The sequence below is a fragment of the Ailuropoda melanoleuca genome, chromosome 5, assembly GCF_002007445.2.
Source record: "Ailuropoda melanoleuca isolate Jingjing chromosome 5, ASM200744v2, whole genome shotgun sequence".
Lineage (NCBI taxonomy): Eukaryota > Metazoa > Chordata > Mammalia > Carnivora > Ursidae > Ailuropoda > Ailuropoda melanoleuca.
Genome location: NC_048222.1, coordinates 30297263 through 30317607, shown reverse-complemented (window position 1 = coordinate 30317607; position 20345 = coordinate 30297263). Strand labels below are relative to the sequence as shown.

Below are 20345 nucleotides of genomic sequence, written 5' to 3'. Positions count from 1 at the left end.
ATAGAAGATGTCTTTGGTGTTCAAATGACCAGCTGTTGGGGGGGGCAGGACCTGACAAGTAGGGGGTAGGGTCAGGAATGCTAAATAACCTTCAGTGCCTTTCCAGTCCTCAACTCTCAGCTTTACCCTGCGATGGTGGCTTTGGCTTATGCCCACTGAGGTTGGCATTCTAGCCAATGGGAAGGAGAGCAGGGAGGAAAGTTCTAAGGGTGGCTCAAGTACTCTGGGGGATCCTGGAGACCTTTTCATGGGATCTGTGATGTCATTACTATTTTCTTAATACTAAGATGTTATTTGCCCTTTCCACTCTCATACTCTTAGGAGCATAAAGTGAAGTTTTGCAGAGGCTAAGTGACGGGTGATATTGCAACAGAATGAATGCAGAAACAACCCTTGGTCAGCGGGAGGGCATCCAGGCTATGAGCAGACACTCTTTAGATACCAGCAGTGATGGTTTAGATGCATTTTATTGGTTTTCTTTCAGAATCCTACAAAAGAGCAAAGTTAAAAACCAAGTCCCTGGCAAGGGAGTAAATGCTTTCTCTTTCACAAGAGCCCTCCACCTCATCCCTTGGTCCCCAGCTGCGTCTGCTGTGCTTCATGGGCGTGGAGGGCTTGCTACTTTCAGCCCCCACCAAGCCCTGAAAGGGAACAGACCTATCACCTAGCAATCCCTGCCCCTCAGCTCCATCCCCCACATGTTGATCCTGGTTACAGAAGGCCCAGGTAAGAAGTATCGGGACCCAGTAAGAGTTCTGAACCCCAGAAGGTCATGGCCAAGGCACAGTTCATGAAGAACACTTCGTCCTCCTGCTCAGTGCCCCCTAGGAACCCTGCTGGGCCCAGCGCCTGGGAATAGAGAAAGAAATCAATGAAAACCCATCAGCTTCGACCCTATTGCCCCAGGAACAAGAGAAGCAAGACTGACATATAAAGTCGGGCAGGTTGTACATAGCACAGAGATGCCCCATCTGAGCAGGGACCGATATCATCATGGACACCGTGTATGGCTTTTACATTTATCGCAGACATTTGTTGTAAACATGACCAGCAGCCTCCCTGTCCCATATCCCTGCTGTTACCACCTCACTCCCAGAGGTCAGCTGCATACTCTCAGTCCAGGGAGGATCCGAAGTCAGGGCTTTATCCGGTTGCCGGTGCAGATAAATACAATCAGACTTGAAGGGGCAGCGGCCGTTCCCTTGCATGAAGAGTCGACATCGGATCTGGCTATGAGAGGACAGAAGGAGAGAAGACTGTTGCCTGCAAGCCCTGTTGCCCCAGGAAAAAGGCTGACATGTAAGGTTGGGTAGGTTGTATATACCACAAAGGCGCCACTCGTGCAGCCCCCACTGGCATCACAGTGTAGTTACTACATTTATTACAACTATTTTCCAGCAGATGGCAATAAAGTGTCTTAAAAGACGCCTTTCTCTAAGTCCCGCAAGGTCTATTTGGGCCAGCAGTGCTCCGGGGAATCTCTTTTCCTTCTTCGCACTAAGTTTCAATAATACCACCAACGGAGTGGAAGGTCAGCTACCGGGAGGTTTGTGGGCAACCTGTGATCCGCTTACGTAGGACCAGCTTCCTTCTTGCTGAGAAGGATGGATGAGAGGGAGAAAGAAAAGGGTTGTTAATAGCCTGTTAATAGCCTGTTAATAGCCTTTCCTCTGCAGTATCATTCCCTGCCCCACACCTTTGAGTTCTGACCACTTCCTGCAGTCCCAGTGCGAATGCAGGACCCCATGGACTCCCCAGGCTGGAAGCCTGGGAATCCCTCTAAACGACCGGCCCTTTCTCTTCTTCCTCCTCCTATTTACCCAAACCTAGTGTCAGACAGGACCCCCTCCATCTGGACAGCCTACAAAACCCCCCCACTCAACCTGTCCAAATTCCCCATCAGCTGCTCCCTCTCTGCGCTCATGTGATCATGCCATCCTGTGGCCACCTGTGCTGAAAATATTCATCATCTTATTATTTTTTAAAGATTGTATTTATTTATTTATTTGAGAGCGTGAGGGAGAGCGTGAGTAGGGGAAAAGGGGAGAGGGAGAGGGAGAAGCAAACTCCCCACTAAGCTGGGAGTCCAATGTGGGATTCAATCCCAGGACCCCGGGATCATGACCTGAGCCTCAGGCAGACGTTTAGTAGACTGAGCCACCCAGGCACCCGACTGTCATTATCTTAAATTTTCCTTCTCTACCTCACAGTCAGTTGGCCACCCAGGTCTGGCCCTTTTTCCTCTCAAGTGCATATCCGCCCCCCTTCCTCTCAGGATGCACTGGGAGTCAGAATGCCTGGGTTCAAACCCCACTTTCTCCCTGAAGTCATAAAGACCATGCCTCGGTTTCTTCTGCGGCGTGAGGATCACAGATGCCCTACTTCATGGAGCTGATAATGTGTGAAGTCTGTCATTACATATTAACCCCTTCATCTACCTCGTCTCCTATCACCCCTGGGCCTGGGTGCTCCCTTCCGGCGACTCCCGACTGGTACCCCGGATGCCAGTAGTTCCCCACTTTGGCCTGTCTCTGCCTGGAGTGCTCTTATTTCTCTCCTCCTGAGGAGCTCCTACTCCTCTTCCAACTGCCAGCTCAAATACTTCCTCCTCTGTGAGGTTCACCCAGGAGTGTTGTCTCAGTCACTTGGTTGATCCAGCTGTTATAGTTCACGGACAAAATCCAGGAGACTTCTCAACAAGGCTGAACGTCTCACAGGTGGAGACAAGGCCTTTTTCTATCCCACCCTTTGTCCAAATATACTTTGCATATGTTGAGTATAATTAACCCTTTGGGCAGGTGTAATTAAGAACCTGGAATTGTACCTCCTTCCATATCTGGAAGTATGTCCACCCTCCACAAGAGATGAAAACCTACCCACCTTTTCCCTTGCTCCGAGGGCTGACCTCTTGGTCTCCTTCTCAGAGACCCCATGTCAAAGATCATCTGCGCAACAACATGTATTCCTATCAATTTACCTTCTTGCTTAAAAAAAAAAAAAAGTAAAAGCTAAGCAGGGCTCCTCAGTTTGCTGAGAAAACCGGAGACACCCTGCACTGCCCCTGAGCCCTGCTGGCAGAGAAACTTGGGCTCGATGTGCTGCTGCTGTCTCAGTCACCTTCTGAAATAGTGGAAACAGCTCACATCCTCATCTGCCAACTCCATCACTCTGAACTTCTAGGATTTGGGGGATCCCAGGCTGGGAACCAAGGCTGAGCCGGAGTGGAGCAGGGGCTGCCTTCCCCTCTCCCCTACCCTGTCATAGTCCTCCTGCCAGGCTCACCTGGTCCGAGCCTTGAAGTTCCTGATGAGCCGCTCCTTCTCAGCCCCTTTGCTCACCCAGAATTTGTGGGGGATGATGTAGCTGGAATGGACCCGGCACTGGGGACAGGCCCTGTGGGGGTGGTGGGGTGGGAGAATAGTCACAAGCCCAGACCTCTCTGAGAGGCTTCCCTCCCGGCTCCTCCTGACACTGACTTGAAGACGTCCAGTGGGAAGTTCTGCTGGTCCTTCCTCCATGTGCGCAGGCAGCCCAGGCAGTGGGCGTGGCTACAGCTGGGCAGGATGCCGAAGATCTACTCAGCGTTGGGCTTGTCCCACACCTTGTCCATGCAGATGCCACACACAGCGTCCCGACTGTCCTGCTCCCTCTGCGGCCACACGCAGGGTCAGAGCACATCCCCCCTCCCCCCACTCACAGACACACCACTGCCCCAAATACAGCCCCGGGGACCACAGAGCCCTCCTCCAGCTGGCCTGGGCAGCTCAGAGGTCCAGCATGGCATCCTCTGCCACTGCCTCTCCCCCACTACCTGCTGCACCTCCTGGTCCAGGCTCTGAAGTGGGGCCCGAGCTCCCGGACCGGATCTGACGTAGCCCGATGTTTCGGGGAGTAGCTGTGTTTGTCATCAGCAGCTGTTGGGGGAAACTGGGTCCATTCGTTCATTGACTCATTCCTGCAACCTCTGCCCGGTGCCTGCTGCGCACAGGGCTATAGCTACACAAAGTCCGGCCCGAGTAGCTCAGACTCCAGGCGGAATTGGAAGTCTCTGATACAGCCATGGAGAACCACTGTCTGATAACAGCAGCCACTGGCCACGTGTGGCTATCGAGCACCTGAACCACAGCTGGTCTGAATGGAGATGGGCCGGAAGCATAAAATGCACGTGAGATTTCAAAGCTGAGGACTAAAAAAGACTCCAAAATATTCCATTAATAACTTCTTCATATTGATTACAGGTTGGGATAATATTGGATACAGAATTTTTTTTGATATAGAATTTTTAATAAATCGGGTTAAATGTAATAAGAAAATTAAACTTCACCTGTTGCTTTTTAACTTTTTTTTTTTTAAGTCGGCTCCACACCCACACCCAGTGTGGAGCCCAACACAGGGCTTGAACTCAAGACCTGAGCTGAGATCAGGAGTCAGATTTTAACCGACTGAGCCACCCAGGTGTCCCTGCTTTTTACTTTTTTAACATGGCTACTAGAAACATTTAAATTGCATATGTGAATTGCAACTGCTTTGGAAAACAGCTTGGCAGTTCCTCAAAATATTAAATTCGGAGTTATGATATGATCCAGAAATTCTACTCTTAGGTATATGCCAAAGAGAAATGAAAACATATGTCCACACAAAAATTTGTACATGCATGCTTGTATCAACATTATTCGTAAGAGCCAAAAAGCAAAACAACTCAAATGTCCATTAACTGATGAATTAATAAAATAAAAGGCGGTACTTTCATACAGCAGAATAATATTCGGCCATAAAAAGGAATGAAGTACTGGGTGCCTGGGTGGCTCAGTTGGTGAAGCGTCTGCCTTCACAGCTCAGGTCATGGTCCCAGGGTCCTGGGATCGAGTCCCACATCAGGCTCCCTGCTCAGCCGGGAGCCTGCTTCTCCCTCTCCCTCTGCCCCTCCTCCAGCCTGTGCTCTCTCTTGGTCAAATAAATCAATAAAATCTTTTAAAAAAATGGAATGAAATACTGATCCATGCTACAACATGGATGAACTTAGAAAATGTGATGCCAAGGAAAAGAAGCCAGCCAGAAAGGGCCATATGGTATGTGATTCCATTTATATGAAATGTCCAGAACGGGCAAATCCATAGAGACAGAAAGTAGTTTAGTGGTTGCCAGTGGTTGGGGAGAGGGGGAAGGGGAAGTGACTGCTAATGGGCTTCTTTTTGGGGTGATGAAAATCTTCTAAAATTAGATAGTGGTAAAGTTTGCACAACTCTGAATATATTACATTGGATTGTATAGTTTAAATTGGTGAATTTGTGTATTATATCTCAACCAAGCTGTTAAAAACTATATGTGTAACTTGTATTTCAGTTGGACAGCACTGTATTAGAGCAGTAATTAAAAAAATAACCACTCACATTTAGTGTTTACTCTGTGTCCGGTACTGTGAGCTAAGCACAGCACATTCATGGACTCACCACACCTCCTAAGACCCTGTGAGACACGTAGTGTTATCAGTGTCCTTTTGTAGATGAGGACACGGACGTCCAGAGAGGTTAAGTGACTTATCCAAGATCACACGGCTGCTAAGTGGTGGAGCCGGCATTTGAAACTAGGTGCTTTGACTCCACGGGCACCATGATACTCCGCTTCTAGAACGTAGACAACGACAGAGCTGGAGGAAAGTTTCCCCTCTAGCTGGGAATCTTGAGGTGGGAAAGGGGTAGAAGAAATATAAACCTTGCTCAGAGACAGCACAGGAACCCCGGTTTCAGATCCCACTTGTGCCCCCCTCCAAGGGCCCCTGTTGACTTACATGATGGTGAGAGGAATTTCCAGGAACTGCCACCAACCTCCTTGGCCTTGCTGGCCAAGCCTGCCAGGCCGGGCCCCATGGCCCAGCAGGCCCCGGGCCAGTCCCAACCCACAGCCACGGAGGGCAGGTAGGTGGGCTCGGAGCCCCTGCGGGTCAGCCCCAGCTGGGGTCTCGGCAGGGCGACACGTGGCTCCGAATGGCGCCGGCCCCACTCCAGGTGGCCAGGGGGCTGAGGGTGCTGATAGCTGCATTGGGAAAGAGAAGCGTGAGACTCGGATGGACCCTCCAGGGCTCGGAGCTAGCTCAGCCTCGAGTTTGGAGCCGAGAGGGGAGAAGAGGCTTTGGGAAGATGCATGGTGCGTGGAGGGAGGATGCCTCCTGCATCCCCCACCCTCTTCCCCATTCGAGGAAAACAGTGCTTACCTGCATTGGTCTCCGTGGAAGCAGAAGCCTCTCTGGAAGTATCTGCAGACCTGGGACACCTTCCTGACACCTGCCGGGCCCCTCGGGCAAAGGTCCTGAGAGATTGTCTGAGTCACGCTCAGCCCTGTTTAGTTCCTGCCTTTGTGATCCTTAGACAGAGGCTGCAGGATCACAGAGCACCGGCTCTGGAATTGGTCCTGGGCTCGGATCCTGACCTTCTGGGGTTCCCGGGGGTGGGCGGTAATTCCCTAATGTTTGGTTTCCTCACCCTTAAAATCAGGTTAGCAACCCCTCATTGTTACCTCAGGGTGAGGGCTGTGAGGGTTCTTTTAAGATTTTGCACAACGCACGTAGGGGGTGCTCAGTAAATCCCAGTGATTACTCTTCCTTCCTCCAAGCACCAGAGTCTTGTGGGTTCTGGAGTCAGAACTCTGGGTTCAAATTCTGGTACCTGGGCCAGCCTCATGGGCAGAGATCTGCAGTCACACAGGGGCCCTGCACTTGCTTAAATGATCTGCTGCTGCCCTCTTGAAAGGATTACATTAAAAAATATATTTTATTTATTTGAGAGAGAGCACGAGCAGGGTGGGGAGAGGCAGAAGAAGAGGGAGAAGCAGGATCCCCACTGAGCAGGGAGCCCGATGCGGGGCTCGATCCCAGAACCCTGAGACCATGACCTGTGCCAAAGGCAGACACTTAACTGACTGAGCCACCCAGGCACCTCTGAAATGATTACATTTTTGAACAAGGACCCTGATACTCATTTTGAACGGGGTCCCCCAGATTACATAGCTGGTTCTACCTGATACCACTACTTGCTTGTGTGAGCTTGGACAAACTTTCCATGCCTCAGTCTCTTTATTTGTAAAATGGGGATAATATTAGTACCTATTTCATGGGGTGAGGTCAAATTTAAATGACACGATATATTTAAAGACAATATATGGGGGCGCCTGGGTGGCTCAGTCGGTTGGGCATCTATCTTCGGCTAAGGTAATGATCCCAGGGTCCTGGGATCAAGTCCCGTATCGGGCTCCCTGCTCACTGGGGGGTCTGTTTCTCCTTCTGCCCCTCACCCCTGCTCTCATATTCTCTCTCACTCAAATAAATAAAATCTTTTAAAAATTTAAAAAATAAAGACAACATATATAGCAAGCCCTCAATAAATCTTAGCTGTTTTCTTTTTCTATTTTAAGATTTTATTTATTTATTTGACAGAGAGAGAGACAGCCAGTGAAAGAGGGAACACAAGCAGGGGGAGGGGGAGAGGGAGAAGAAGGCTTCCCAGTGGATCAGGGATCCTGATGCGGGGCTCGATCCCAGGACCCTGGGATCACGCCCTGAGCCGAAGGCAGATGCTTAACGACCGAGCCACCCAGGCGCCCCCAATCTTAGCTGTTCTCATCCTCGTCATCATTACTACAGGGGCTTCTGAGGGAGAAGGTGGGGGTGGAAAAGGGAAGGGGGAGGCTGGTGGGGCAGGTGTTTACTGAGAACCTACTACATGTTCAGCCTGGGCCAGGGCGCTGGGACAGTTGTCCACTCTTGTCATGTGCTTCTGTGCCTGGAGGGTGAATGAGACCACCCACGAGTGGTCAGGGCATCAGGGCATCAGGGATGGGGACGGAGGCCTTATTCTAGTCGCAAGAGAACACAGACTGCCAGCCCAAGGCGAGGGTCAGCCGTGGAGTGGCCAGCATCATTCCCCAAAGAACGTCCAATGGTCAGGCCCTGGCGGAGAAGCAGGCAGGGGGAGAGAGCCACGGACAACAGGCCCCAGGCTTGTTGGTGAAGGTGCCAGACTGTGGGTCACATGGTCCTTCATTTACAAGAGCCTGAAACCCCCCAGAAAAACCTGCCTGTGGAGCTCCTGCTGAGGTGACGGCAGAGAACCAAGAAACCAGGGCCACTAGGAGGGGGAGGGGGGTGAGGCATCCACCTCAGGCACGAAATTTCAGAGAGTGCACCCCCAAAACCTCACTAACACAAGAAATAATATTTAAAAGATCAAAATTCATGCCAAAAAATTCTATGATGACCAAAATATCAAACTTTTAAACAAAGAGTTAAAATTTGATTTGCCTCCCAGGACACAACCGACCCAAACACAGGCCGTGAGAAGGGTTCAGCCAGAGATAAACAGCTGGCAGGGTGGGGGTGGCCAGGGAAGGCCTTTGAGGAGGTGTGAGAGGTAATAATCATTATTCCAGTGAGGACTATTCTGTTATTACATAGTAATGTAATAATAATAGTAGTGGTTCGTACTGTTGCTATTTTTATGGGAGCTGTTGTGAGGGCCGGGAGTGTAATGCAAGATCATTACACAGTAATTTTTGATGATGGACCACTATGTCAATTTTGGCATTTAATTCAGAGGAAATTCAAAGAATGCGCTTGTGCACTTAGGTGCTCTCTCTCTAAAATAAATAAATAAATCCTTTTTAAAAATTGAAAATAGAAACTGATGTTGAACCCTGGCTTATTCTAGCAATAAGTAATATTTACCCATGGACACATGACCTTTTGGCAGCGGGGGAGAAAGAAAAGCAACTGTCCCATTTATCGCAAGAGAAAGTTTTCTAAAGAAAATTTTTTGTTATTTAGGGGCGCCTGGGTGGCTCAGTCAGTTAAGTGTCTGCCCTCAGCTCAGGTCATGAACCCAGGGTGCTGGGATCGAGTCCTGCATGGGGCTCTCTGCTCAGCGGGGAGTCTGCTTCTCCCTCTCCCTGCTGCTCCCCCTGCTTGTGCTCTCTCTCTGTCAAATAAATAAAATCTTTACAAAAAAAAAAAAAAGAAAATTTTGTTAATAGTGAACTGTTAAAGTATGTAACATATTTAAGTTGTTTTGATCAATTGAGTACTATTAATAACAACATCCAGAAAAAAATAAGTTTCACAAATATTTTTGTTTCAGGAAGATAGAATGTTGTCATCAGTAAAAGACGGAATCTGAGAATAAAACTATGTTAAGATAGGGGCGCCTGGGTGGCACAGCGGTTAAGCGTCTGCCTTCGGCTCAGGGCGTGATCCCGGCGTTATGGGATCGAGCCCCACATCAGGCTCCTCTGCTGTGAGCCTGCTTCTTCCTCTCCCACTCCCCCTGCTTGTGTTCCCTCTCTCACTGGCTGTCTCTAGATGTCGAATAAATAAATAAAATCTTTAAAAAAAAAAAAAAAACTATGTTAAGATAAAATTCTGTGGGGAAGTGAAATAGAGAAGGTATTTAAGGGAAAAAAGGAATTATGTAAAACTGTAAGAGCCTGTATTTGGGGTGCCTGGTTGGCTCAATCAGTGAAGTATCTGTCAGTTGGCTCAGGTCATGATCCCCCAGGACCGAGCTCCCTGCTCAGTGGGGAGTCTGCCCCTCACCCTGTGCTCCTGCGCTCTCTCACTCTCTCTTTCACATAAATAAAATCTTTAAAAAAAGCCAACTATAAGAGCCTGTGTGTGTGTGTGCATATATATATACACACACAGGCACATACACACATATAAAATATATATATTATATATACTTTTAGCTGGATGACATTATGTGTAAAATCTCTCCGGTAGTTAGATGCCACTGGATACACGAAAAGAACAATGTATTTATTCACAGCCACCCGCTCACCTGCCATTTCCGGTCAGCGGCCCACACAGCAAGCTCCCTGGCTGGACGGAAAGCCAGCAGCCCCAAATGCCTTGGATTGAGGTTTCGACCCAGAACTACGGCCTGCCCCAGCCCAGCGCTCCGGGCTGCCTTGTCCTCACGCTCACTGCCTGGCTTGGAAAACGTGAGCCGCTGCCGCAGGACCGAGGGCAAGGTCTGGTGGCTCAAGGCTTCGAACACACCCCCCCTCAAAAGCTTACCTCAAGTGCCAGCCTTGGAGAGGAAAGATTCAGAAAGGACAAAAAGCATTTGATTTAGTCATGTAACTTCTCTTTAAACAGGTCTTCTAAAAAGTTCTTTTGGATTTTTTTTTCTAAAAAGTAGTTGTTCTTTTAAAAGTGGGACTATTCGTAATACTTTAGAAATGATCATCTTTGCAACAATTTACATTACAATGCAAACCACTAGGTCACTTGGAGCCTGGAGGGGCATGCGGTTTTCTGAATTGCTTTCAGGAGGTTTGTGGAACATGCCTAGTCCTGTATGTTTCTGCTCCCGGTTACCATGTGGGGAGAAAAGAAGAAGAGGCTGGGCTGGGGTAGGGACCAGACCAGTGGGTGACAGCCAAAGTTCTGCAGGGCTGGGGAAGGTGGAGGGAGGGGTGAGGTGGAAAGGAGTCACCATGGAAGCGGGGGTGGGGGTGGTGGTGACCCTAGAGGAGGAGCCAGTAACCCTCAGAGGAAGCACTTGTGGGTTCCTCCTCAGTCCAACGGTGGAAATCGTCTGGAAGGGGAGATGTGCCGGGATGGCTTTGCTTTCCCCAGAGCCCACCACGGAGGCCAACCTCCAGGACGGCCATGAGGGGGCCACCAACTACCTCCTTCACGGACAGAGCGGCTCAGCGACACGAGCTCTCCAAGAGTGTCCACAGGGGGCTCAGCCCCTTCAATGAGCCACGGGAAAAGGGGTGAGGGGCTTTATGATCAAATCCATTTGAGTATCCCTTCCTTCTATATTTTCTTGGAGTCATGCTGTATATGGCTTATTGTACGTGAACATAGTAAGGGCTCTGGTAGGGGTGCCTGGGTGGCTCAGTCTGACTCTTGGTTTCAGCTCAGGTCATGATCTCATGGGATCTTGGGATCAAGCCCCCTGTAGGGCTCCATGCTCAGCAGGGAGTCTGCTTGAGGATTCTCTCCCTCTGCCCCTCCCCCAACACTCACGTTCTCTCTAAAATAAATAAATAAATCTTTGAAAAAAAAATTTTTTTTTAAAGGCTCTGGTAAGGACCCTGTTCCATCTAACCCAACATTGCTTAAACCTGTTTTTATTGTTATTTGCTTGGGCCCTCCACCCGCACACCCTTAACGTACCAATGAAACACATTTTGCTTGTGGAAACATCAAATTGGTTCATTTAACCCTCAAAACAAGCCTTAGAAGTCAGGAGTCATTTTCTGTTTTCCAAATTTGAGGCTCAGAGAGGTAAAGTAACTGCCCTGGGACTCCGAACAAGACCTAGGACCCAGGCGTCCTCATTCAGCCCCATCGTTCTCTAGGTAACTGAGAGCGGCTTGTCAGGGGCGAGGGCTGCCTGATTGGGGGAATTTCTCGAGCCAAGCTCTGAAACCAAGGGGGATCCAAAGATCCCTCCAGAGCAGCCAGAGCGCACAGGTAATCTGGGCCTGGGGCGTGGTATGTGGGGTGCTGGGGCTGTGGACCCTTGAGCGGTAAGCCTGGGGAGTCAGGACTACACTGTAGGGGGCTGGGTAGATGAGAGGGGACTGCGGGTTGTAGGGTTGGGTCCAGTAAAGAAGGGGGGGTGGCTGGGCGATGAGCCCCCTGATTAGAGTTCTAAAACTTGAGGGTCCAAACTTAGTCTAGGCTGCCACCTGGTCCTGTCCAAAGCTCAGGAAGGAACAACTGAAAATCCCCTTCAGTAAATGTTCATTTTTGGTTTTTTTGCCTCCCTCTTGCTACTTAGGTGCCTTTCTTTCCAGCCTAGGAAAAACCACTTCTTCTGAGACCCTAAGATCTACAAGTATTGTGCCTTTACCCAAATTTCAGTTCTGTGTGGGGAACTCATCTCTTCAAGGTGTTGGTAAAATGAATTTATGCTTAGGTATGTATGTTGGATGCAAGGCCTAGTGAGTGAGCATACGCAAAGGAATGGCGCTCTAATGGCGTAATGTTCAACCTGACCTGTTTCCATTCAAATGCTGATGAACATCTGGCTCCATGCTAAGTGTTGGGGGAACAGAGGTGACCAGGACACCAGATCCCACCCACTGTCTGGTGTTTCTGGGCACAGAAATCTTGGGTGGGTGGAAGAGAAAGAAGGCAACTGGGGAATGGTCAGACCCTGAGCTAGCCCTGACTGAGCTGGGCGGCCTTGGTATGTCTTTTCTCCTCTCTGGTCTCAGTCTCCTCCTGTGGACTACGAGGGCATGGGAAATGATCTCTAGACCCTTCCAACACTGGGGTGGGGCTAAGGAAGCCCCTCCTCCCCCGGATGCACCCCACATTCTTAGAGACTGGGCTTTCGAAAGCCAGGCTGAACCTCAAAGCATTTTCTCCCACCTTTCCCGGGTTCCCCGAGACCCAGACCCCTACCTGTATGGCCGCTGGGAGCCGGGGCTGCTCTCTCTACCAAGACTGCTGCCATCTGCCTCTGTGAGGTCCATTCCAGCTGCCGCCCCTAGTGAGAAACAAGTGGGCTGCTCCAGTGCACCTTTATCCCTCCCTCTCCAGGCAGGGCCAAAAGGAGGAGGGGCTCCACAGCCAGGCCTGCCCCTTCCCACGGGCCCAGGCCTGCGGGGACAGAGGGCAGAGGCAGGATGGCTGGGAGGCTCTGGGGTTGGGCGGCCCAGTCCAGGCTCCAGGAAGTGGGAGGGGTGGGGCATGAGGGCCTTCAGGGATCCCTAGGTGATTACAGGAGCAAACTGGGGAATGTTTTGAAACTTCAAGGGCCCAGAAGGACAGGGTGAGGAGAGGATACAAGGACCTGGGACCTAGGACCAAAGACCCGGGAGGCTGGGAGTCTCCGGGCTAAGGAAGTAATTTGTGGTGTCTGAGGGGAATTATAACTGAGGAGGCCAGAGGGGGGCTTCGCTTAACTCCAGGGCTACGTAAACCCCACATGTGGAGCTGAGGTGGAGAAATCAGAGGGTGGGCGGGAGCCTTTGGAGGGTTCAGGAGATGGTGTTAGCCAGGCATGGGGCCCCGGGAGGCCTGTCCAGAAGCACCAGGTACTGGACAGATCCAAGAGGCTCTGGGGACCTCCCTCTGGGACCAGGATGTTCTTTCTACAAAAAGTCACTGTGGCCTGGTCTATGTTGGCCATTGAAGCCAGTTTGCTCTCCTGGGCACAAGAAATTAGAAGAGTTGATGCCTCAGTGAGGGCTACCACGAGAGGGGGCCAGGAGGGGGCTTGCCCAAGGCTTTATCCAGTGAGGACGCCTCAGGTTGGATGACGGTCCATCCGCCAAGCAGAGCCTCTCTCTCTGGCAGGACAAAGGCCTGGTGGATTCACAGCTTGCCTGTGGGGAGAACCATAGGCTGGGCCCATTGAGGATGGGGAGATAGGGGAAGGGGGATGGTGAGCTTTAAGAGTCTTTCCTGCTCTATTTATTTTCTTTATTTTTTAAAAAGTAATCTCAATGTCCAGCATGGTACTCAAACCTCAGGACCCCGAGATCAAGAGTCAAACATTCTTCTGACTAAGCCAGCCCGGGGCCCCTCTGGTGGTTCTATTCCTAAGACCCACTCAAGCCCCATCTTACTCCTCCAAAGCCTGTGCTCTCTCCACCAGACTGCACTACCCACTATGGAAGGGAAGTTAGAAAACACCGAATAAGAGGAATTCACTTAAAAATTAAAGGAGCGATTTTATTTATTTTTTTAAAGTTTTTATTTATTTATTTGACAAAGAGAGAGACAGCCGGCGAGAGAGGGAACACAAGCAGGGGGAGTGGGAGAGGAAGAAGCAGGCTTCCAGGGGAGGAGCCCGCTGTGGGGCTCGATCCCAGAATGCCGAGATCACGCCCTGAGCCGAAGGCAGCTGCTTAACGACTGAGCCACCCAGGCGCCCCAAAAGGAGCGATTTTAAAATTGAATTTAAACAACTTAAGTCTATCAGTAAATTGAGATTGTAGATTGGGACCAATAGTCTCAGACATCTTTGTTATTTCCTTTACTTTTGCTGGATCAAAATTATTATAAGACCACTGCTCTGAACACTGAGCTATGGAGCCCACTGTGGATCAAAATTATAATTTTTGTATATCCAGTTTTTATTTTAATTCCAGTTAGTCAACACAGTGTTAGATTAGTTTCAGGTGCACAGTATAGTGATTCATCACTTCCATCCATCACTCTGTGCTCATCACAAATGCCCTCCTTAACCCCCATCACCTGTTTGCCGCATCCTTTGACCCTCTCCCTTCCGGTCACCATGAGTTTGTTCTCTAAGAGTCTGTTTCCTGGTTTGTCTGATTTTTTCCCCTTTGCTTGTTGGGTTTGTTTCTTAAATTCCACATATGAATGAGATCATATGGTATTTGTCTTTCTCTGGTGGACTTACTTTGCTTAGCATTATACTCTCTAGCTCCATGCATGTCACTATAAATGGATCAAAATTATTTTTAAAAAATTTTCATAGGTGCTGCCAATCTTCCCTTTCTGGAGACTGTGCCCATTTCTACTCCCGCCAAGTGTATGAGAGTGCCTGGTTTTGCACACCCTTGCCAACACAATGTCATCACACTTGTTAGTATTTGTTAATTTGGTGATTTAAAAAATAGTATCTCATTGTAGTTTTAATTTGCATTTCTCTTACTATGGGTGAAATTGAGCATCTTTTTATATGTTTGTTTTTTAGGTGAACGCTATACCCAACATAGGGGTTGTATTCAAGACCCCGAAATTGAGTCGTATGCTCTACTGACTGAGCCAGTCAGGTGCCCCAAGCACCTTTTCATATGTTTAAGAGGAATTTCTTTTTCTATTCTTAGCCTTTGCCCATTTTTCCATCAGTTGTTGACCTTTTACTTATTGATTTGTAGGTGTTCTTTATATATTAAGGAAATTAACTCTTTGTCCTATTATGTCACATATATATATATTTTTTACATGGTTGATTTAAATGTCTTATGGTTTTAGCTCTGGAAATTAATTTTTAAGATGTATATATAGTAAGGTTTTTCATTTTTTTATTTTATAAACTCCAAGTTTCGTGTGCACTGCATGAAACTTAGAAACTTTTGTGTGTATGGGGTAGACTTTTGAAAGGCTTATCCACTTCAAGATTATATAAAAATCTTTTCCCGTGTGTTTCTTCTAGTTCTTTTTTTAACATTGTGTAAATATATCAAGTGTATCCATTTTCCTGTTGATGAACGCTGTTTTGTTTCCAAGTTTTTGTTACTGCTGCAGTGAAAACCTATAGGAGTCTTGGTGTAATTTGGCGGGTTTCACAGCCGGCTACGGCGTCAGGTCGGCCTCTTCCCGAAATACATTTGGAGGTTTACTTACAGGACATCAGTGGGGAGTGGTCTTTGGAACAACAGCTGTAGGGAATTGGAAGGAGGCAGGATGGGGTAGACAGAGAAGTTAAACTGCAATGTAGTTGCCGCAGAAAGCTTGTCTCTGGACAGGGATCCCTGGGGTGATCCTTCAAGCTGTCCCACACTGGGCAAGGTGGCTTGGCCTCATACCCCAGTGTTGGCTATAGGCTGCCCCTGGGCGGTGGACTCATCCTGGGCAAGGAGGCTCCCTTCAGCAAGGGCACTTCCCTGAGAGGAAGTCAGCTGGGAGCCCTGCAGTCATGGAAACGAATGGCTAGGTTCTAAGGGGGTGGAACCTCCGTGATGCCCCCCACAGCAACCACAGGCACATTTAGCTTTACTAGGTTTTACCAAGCTGTTTCTCAAGTGGATTATACCATCTTCTACTCCCTTCTCGGCATGAGAATTTGTACTGCTCTTCTTCCTGTTGACATTTTCCATCTTGGTTTTCCAGTACTATTTTCTGGATAATTTCAATAGGTCTTTCCTTAGATGCAAAAATGACCTCTTTGGTGGTATCTAAACTGCTTCTTCTTCCTTTTTTTTTTTTTTTAAGATTTTATTTATTTATTTGAGAGAGAGAGGGAGAGAGAGCACAACCAAGGGGGAGAGGGAGAAGCAGACTCCCCGCTGAGCAGGGAGCCCAATGCGGGGCTCGATCTCAGGCCCCTGAAATCATGACCTGAGCTGAAGTCAGATGCTTAACCAACGGAGTCACCCAGGCTCCCCTTATTGCTGAAGTTTTAAAGAACTATTACAAAGATAGTAGCTTCTAATTCTCTTAAGGCTACTTTCTTTCTTTCTTTTTATTTATTTATTCATTTAATAGAGAGAGATAGCCAAGAGGGAACACAATCAGGGTGAGTGGGAGAGGAAGAAGCAGGCTCTCAGCCTGTGTTGGCAAGCTTTCTTCGGAGCAGGGAGCCCGACGTGGGGTCCGATCCAGGACCCTGGGATCAGGCCCTGAGCCGATGGCAGATGCTTAACAACTGAGCCACCCAGGAGCCCCTACTTTCTTCTCTTTTAGTCTAAATATTTGATTCATTTGTCCTGCGCATCATTAAAAAGAGATCGACTTGCTCCCCCAGTTTTGCTCATGGGTAAAAAGCAGAGGTCCTGAGGCCCTGGATCAATATGCCTCTTCCCAGCTGAGTGACCCCAGGCACACCTGCTAATCTCTCTCATTGTGCGTCCTCACCTGTAAAGGGCAGGTGATGATATTTACCTGCAGGGTAGTGGTGAGAATTAAGAGGTGATGTATGTAGAATCCCTGGCCTGAAATAGGTGCTTAATAAAGAATATCACTTAGTAATACTAATAATAATGTGACACAGCAGAGTGATGCTATCTCTTTGCAGCACTGGAAGCCAGGTAACAACAGAAAACTTGTACTGAGACGTGCCTTCTCCCCAGTCTCGTTATTTGGTGTCCTGTAGTCTTACCTCTTTAGTGCTGGGAAGAGGATTGGCCGTTAACAACTGAGCCAGTCTCCAACTTGCCATGAGCAAAAGGATAGGGAGGTGAGCAAAATAAATCAAGCAAACCAGAAGATTCCATCATAAGCAAGGCTTTCAATTTCAGAGATGCCCCTGTTCCAAGCATTCCTCTTCCTCCTCCTTGGGTCCTATTCCCCTGGGGTTGTCACTCTCCTGGCTGAGATGAACCCTCTGGGACTTGACAGAGCTCAGATTGCTCTGGCCAGCAACAGCAAAAACAGGGAGGCAAGTGTCAGACTTGACCATCGCTGGGGCCGCTCATGTCGGAGCCGGGGTGTTCGTACTTGTGCTAGCTAATCGCCGGCTCTGGCGCCCACTCCTCCCCGTGCTCCTCTGTTCCGTGGGGGCTGGAAGTCCTCACGCTACATTTCCCAGGCTCCCTTAAGGTGGTTTTTTCAACGGGAGGTCCAGGCAGCAGACTGGAAGACGGAGGAAAGGAGAAACTGCCTCTCCAGCCCGGACTCTGATGGCGCTTCTGGCAGGAGCGGCTGAGTTGGAGCTCCAGGCTTCCTGCTCAGGGGATGAGGTCCCGGGGGCAGAGCAGCGGCGATGCTGGCCGCCAGGGGATCCCATTTCCCACGCAGCCCTGGGCTGACTGTGTCTGCCCCATTACTCATGGATGGCCTCGATTTCCCCCCTTTTGATCTGTCACCCCTTTCACTAGTTGGTCACAATTTCCTAAATTCCCCATTTTGAAATGTTTTAGGGTGTCTGTTTTCCTGGCTCGACAAGCACTGAAGTCTACCCTGAACTTGTCTCACTGCTGAGTGCCAGGCTCTCCCAGAGCCTCCGTGAAGGTGGCACCCTGGGGAGTAAAGAAAACTGGGGTGCTGGCTGAGGAAAGCCCTGGTCTCTGTGGGGGTGGTGCCTCCTGCAGGGCCCTTCGGAGATCCTCCCAAGCCCTCCTCACACCGACTGGGTTGGTACCATGGCACCAAGGGCGCGTGTACCGTTCTCCCCCTCATCCCCCAGAGGCTCCGCGCCGGGCAGGGACCTCAGTCCTCCGCCCTTGCTGACTGACGAGTGGTGAGCTAAGCAGGTGATGGGGAAAGATGGATCAGCTCTCCTGGCCTGCACCCCAAAGTCTCCTTTACCCAGCCCAGTTTCCCCCTTCGCGCACTGGATAGGGAGGAGGGGGAGGAGTCCGATCAGCACCCCCCGCCGAAAAACCTGTAAAAAACAGAGTCAGCCTACATCAACTCTTAAATATTTAATTCCCATTTATTTAAAGTTCTGTCAGTCTGTGTACACTATTTATATTAAAAACACAGGAAGCTGGGGCTCCTAGCAAAAATATACATTTCAATTTTGGAGATTGTGTTCAGACACTGAGAAGAGCTATTCCCTCAGCACCAGGCCTGGGTGGGGGTCCGGGGGTGTGGGGTCAGGCACAGCGTCTCTCCCTTCACAGCGCTGGCTCAAAGGGAGCACCCCAACCCCAATCCTTGGTCAGCTGAGGGTAGGGGTAGGAGAGGGAAGAATCTCGTCAGTAGAGAATGATTCTGGGCATAGAAGGCAGAGGCAGAAGGACAGGACTCCAACCTCAGGTCTTCCCAACCTTTCTCAGAGAGCCTCACCAGTCCCTCACCCTTCCAGGCCGGTTTCCTTCCCGGAGAAGCAGGCTGGGCGGGCTCTCTGACTTCCTGCTCAGACACAGCATCCATGCTGGGCTTCAGTCCCTCCTCTGAGCCAAGTACTTCACCTGGGAGGAGGTGAAGGGTAGACGCAAGGGCCAGGAGAGCAGGACTGGGCCTAGCAAGGTCCTCAGTCACCAGAGGCTGTGTAGGGGGAGTTCCCGGTGACTGGCTGGGCTGAATACAGGGGAAGGGGAGGGCAGCAGAGCTGTTGGTACAAATGGATGTCGAACTGAGCGGGATCAGTTTATCCCTGGCACCTCCCCCATGAGCAGAGGCTGGGCTGGTTCAGCAGGGCACCCCTGCCCAGCAAGGTGTCTGGGAATGAGGGTGCAGCTCTGCCCACTCGCCTGGAGGCCCCTCTGGCCCATCTGCCTTGGGGGAGGGAGGGTGAGGGGTGTGGAACCAGGTAAAGTGATTCAGTGCTTGTGTGTGCTGGAGTGTTGCGGGGGTGGAGTGGGGGGTGGGTAAGCTTCATCTGGGCTCCTGGTTGAGGCCGAGGCCAGGAACTCCTGAGAAACAGGAGTCGTGGTTGGTGGCTGCTGAGGAGTGGTGGGAGAGGGGCTGTCAATGACCGCAAGGCCTGGGCTCAGAATTAAGTACACTGCTTGCTGCCTTTTCTGCCCACCTCCGCCTCCCTTGAGGCTTGCTCCTCTTCAGTGGGGGCCCCCACCTGGAGGAAACCCACCTCCTTCTAGGCTGGGGGTGTCCCCTGGCGGCCAGCGCAGGGGACCATCAATGACACTGGTCTGGAAGACTGGTGAAAAGAAGAGAGGGCGTTGGCATCAGTGGGGCTGGTGCGTGCTGCTGGAGAGGGGTTGGCTGGGTAGGGGAGGGTGGTGACAGTCTAGGGGAGGCACCCTGGCCCTCAGGGCAGGGCCCCGGTGACGCGGGGACCATTGCTGCAGTCAGCCCTGGCCCTGCGTGGCTTCCCCAGGAAGCCGGGCCCAGAGAGCTTAGTGTTTCTTTGGCTGGCCCAAGTCCTTTGCTGTGAAGACAGGAGAAGTGAGGCGCCTACCCTTGCAGGTGACTGTTGGTGCAGAGCGCAGGCCCATTCGCCCCTGCTGCTGGGGGACAGGGGACGGGGCGAACAAAAGCAGAGGACTTGTTCCATGCTGCTGGTGAAGTAACACAAACTGTCTCACGGAAAGAGAAAAGGGGACAGACACGGGGATGGGGGGAGAGAGAAAGGGAAGGCGAAGGAGGAAGAGGGAAACCTACAGAGAGACAGGGAGAGAGAGCGCGAAGAAATTAGAGAAGAGAGAGGATCTGAGAAAGAGGCAGAGGAAGGGGGGCGGGAGGGAACGCAGGGAGCAGGAGGCCGTGTGTCTGAGCACAGGAGTGTGATTCCACCGCTCCGGGGCTGCTCTCCGGGAAGGTCCCATGGGTGGCATCTGTCCCAGCTCGGTCCGCCTGCCCCAGAGGCCGCGGGCACACAGCGTCAGTACATGTCCTTGTAGATCTCCTGGAGCAGGGGGTGCAGCGAGGTCTCCGTCTCCGTCTTCTTGATGCGCTGCATCATCTGCGCGTGCTCCGTGACCAGCTGCCGCAGGTCGGCCATCTTCTGCAGCAGCTTGGGGAAGAGGTACTGGGCGTACGGGTGGTTGGCCTGCAGGTGGAACTCGAGGGCACGCAGGATGGTGTCCTGGATGGCCTCCACCTGGGGCACGTTTATGAGGCCTGGCCGGTCTGTGGGGACACAGGGCAGAGGCGTGGGAGGGAGCAGGCAGGCATGGGGGTCTCAGGGGCAGAGGAGCTCCCCTACCTCTACCCTGCGTGGCTGACTCGGCCCAGGGGACCGCAGACCTGCTGCTGTGACAGACCCAAGCCCTGTCCTGTCAGCGACTGC

At 50.7% G+C, this 20345-nt stretch overlaps 1 protein-coding gene across 2 annotated transcripts in view; it reads right to left on the bottom strand.

The window, feature by feature from the left end:
- Window positions 1-18064: 18064 nt before the first annotated feature.
- The window catches only part of PPARD (peroxisome proliferator activated receptor delta), an 82220-nt gene continuing 79939 nt past the window's right edge, over window positions 18065-20345 (bottom strand). For both annotated transcript variants that reach the window (XM_011218526.3, XM_002914300.4), the window contains one exon: window positions 18065-20185. In XM_011218526.3, coding sequence (XP_011216828.1) covers window positions 19938-20185 — 248 coding nt within the window. In that variant the 3' untranslated portion in view covers window positions 18065-19937. The remainder of the gene's footprint in view (window positions 20186-20345) is intronic.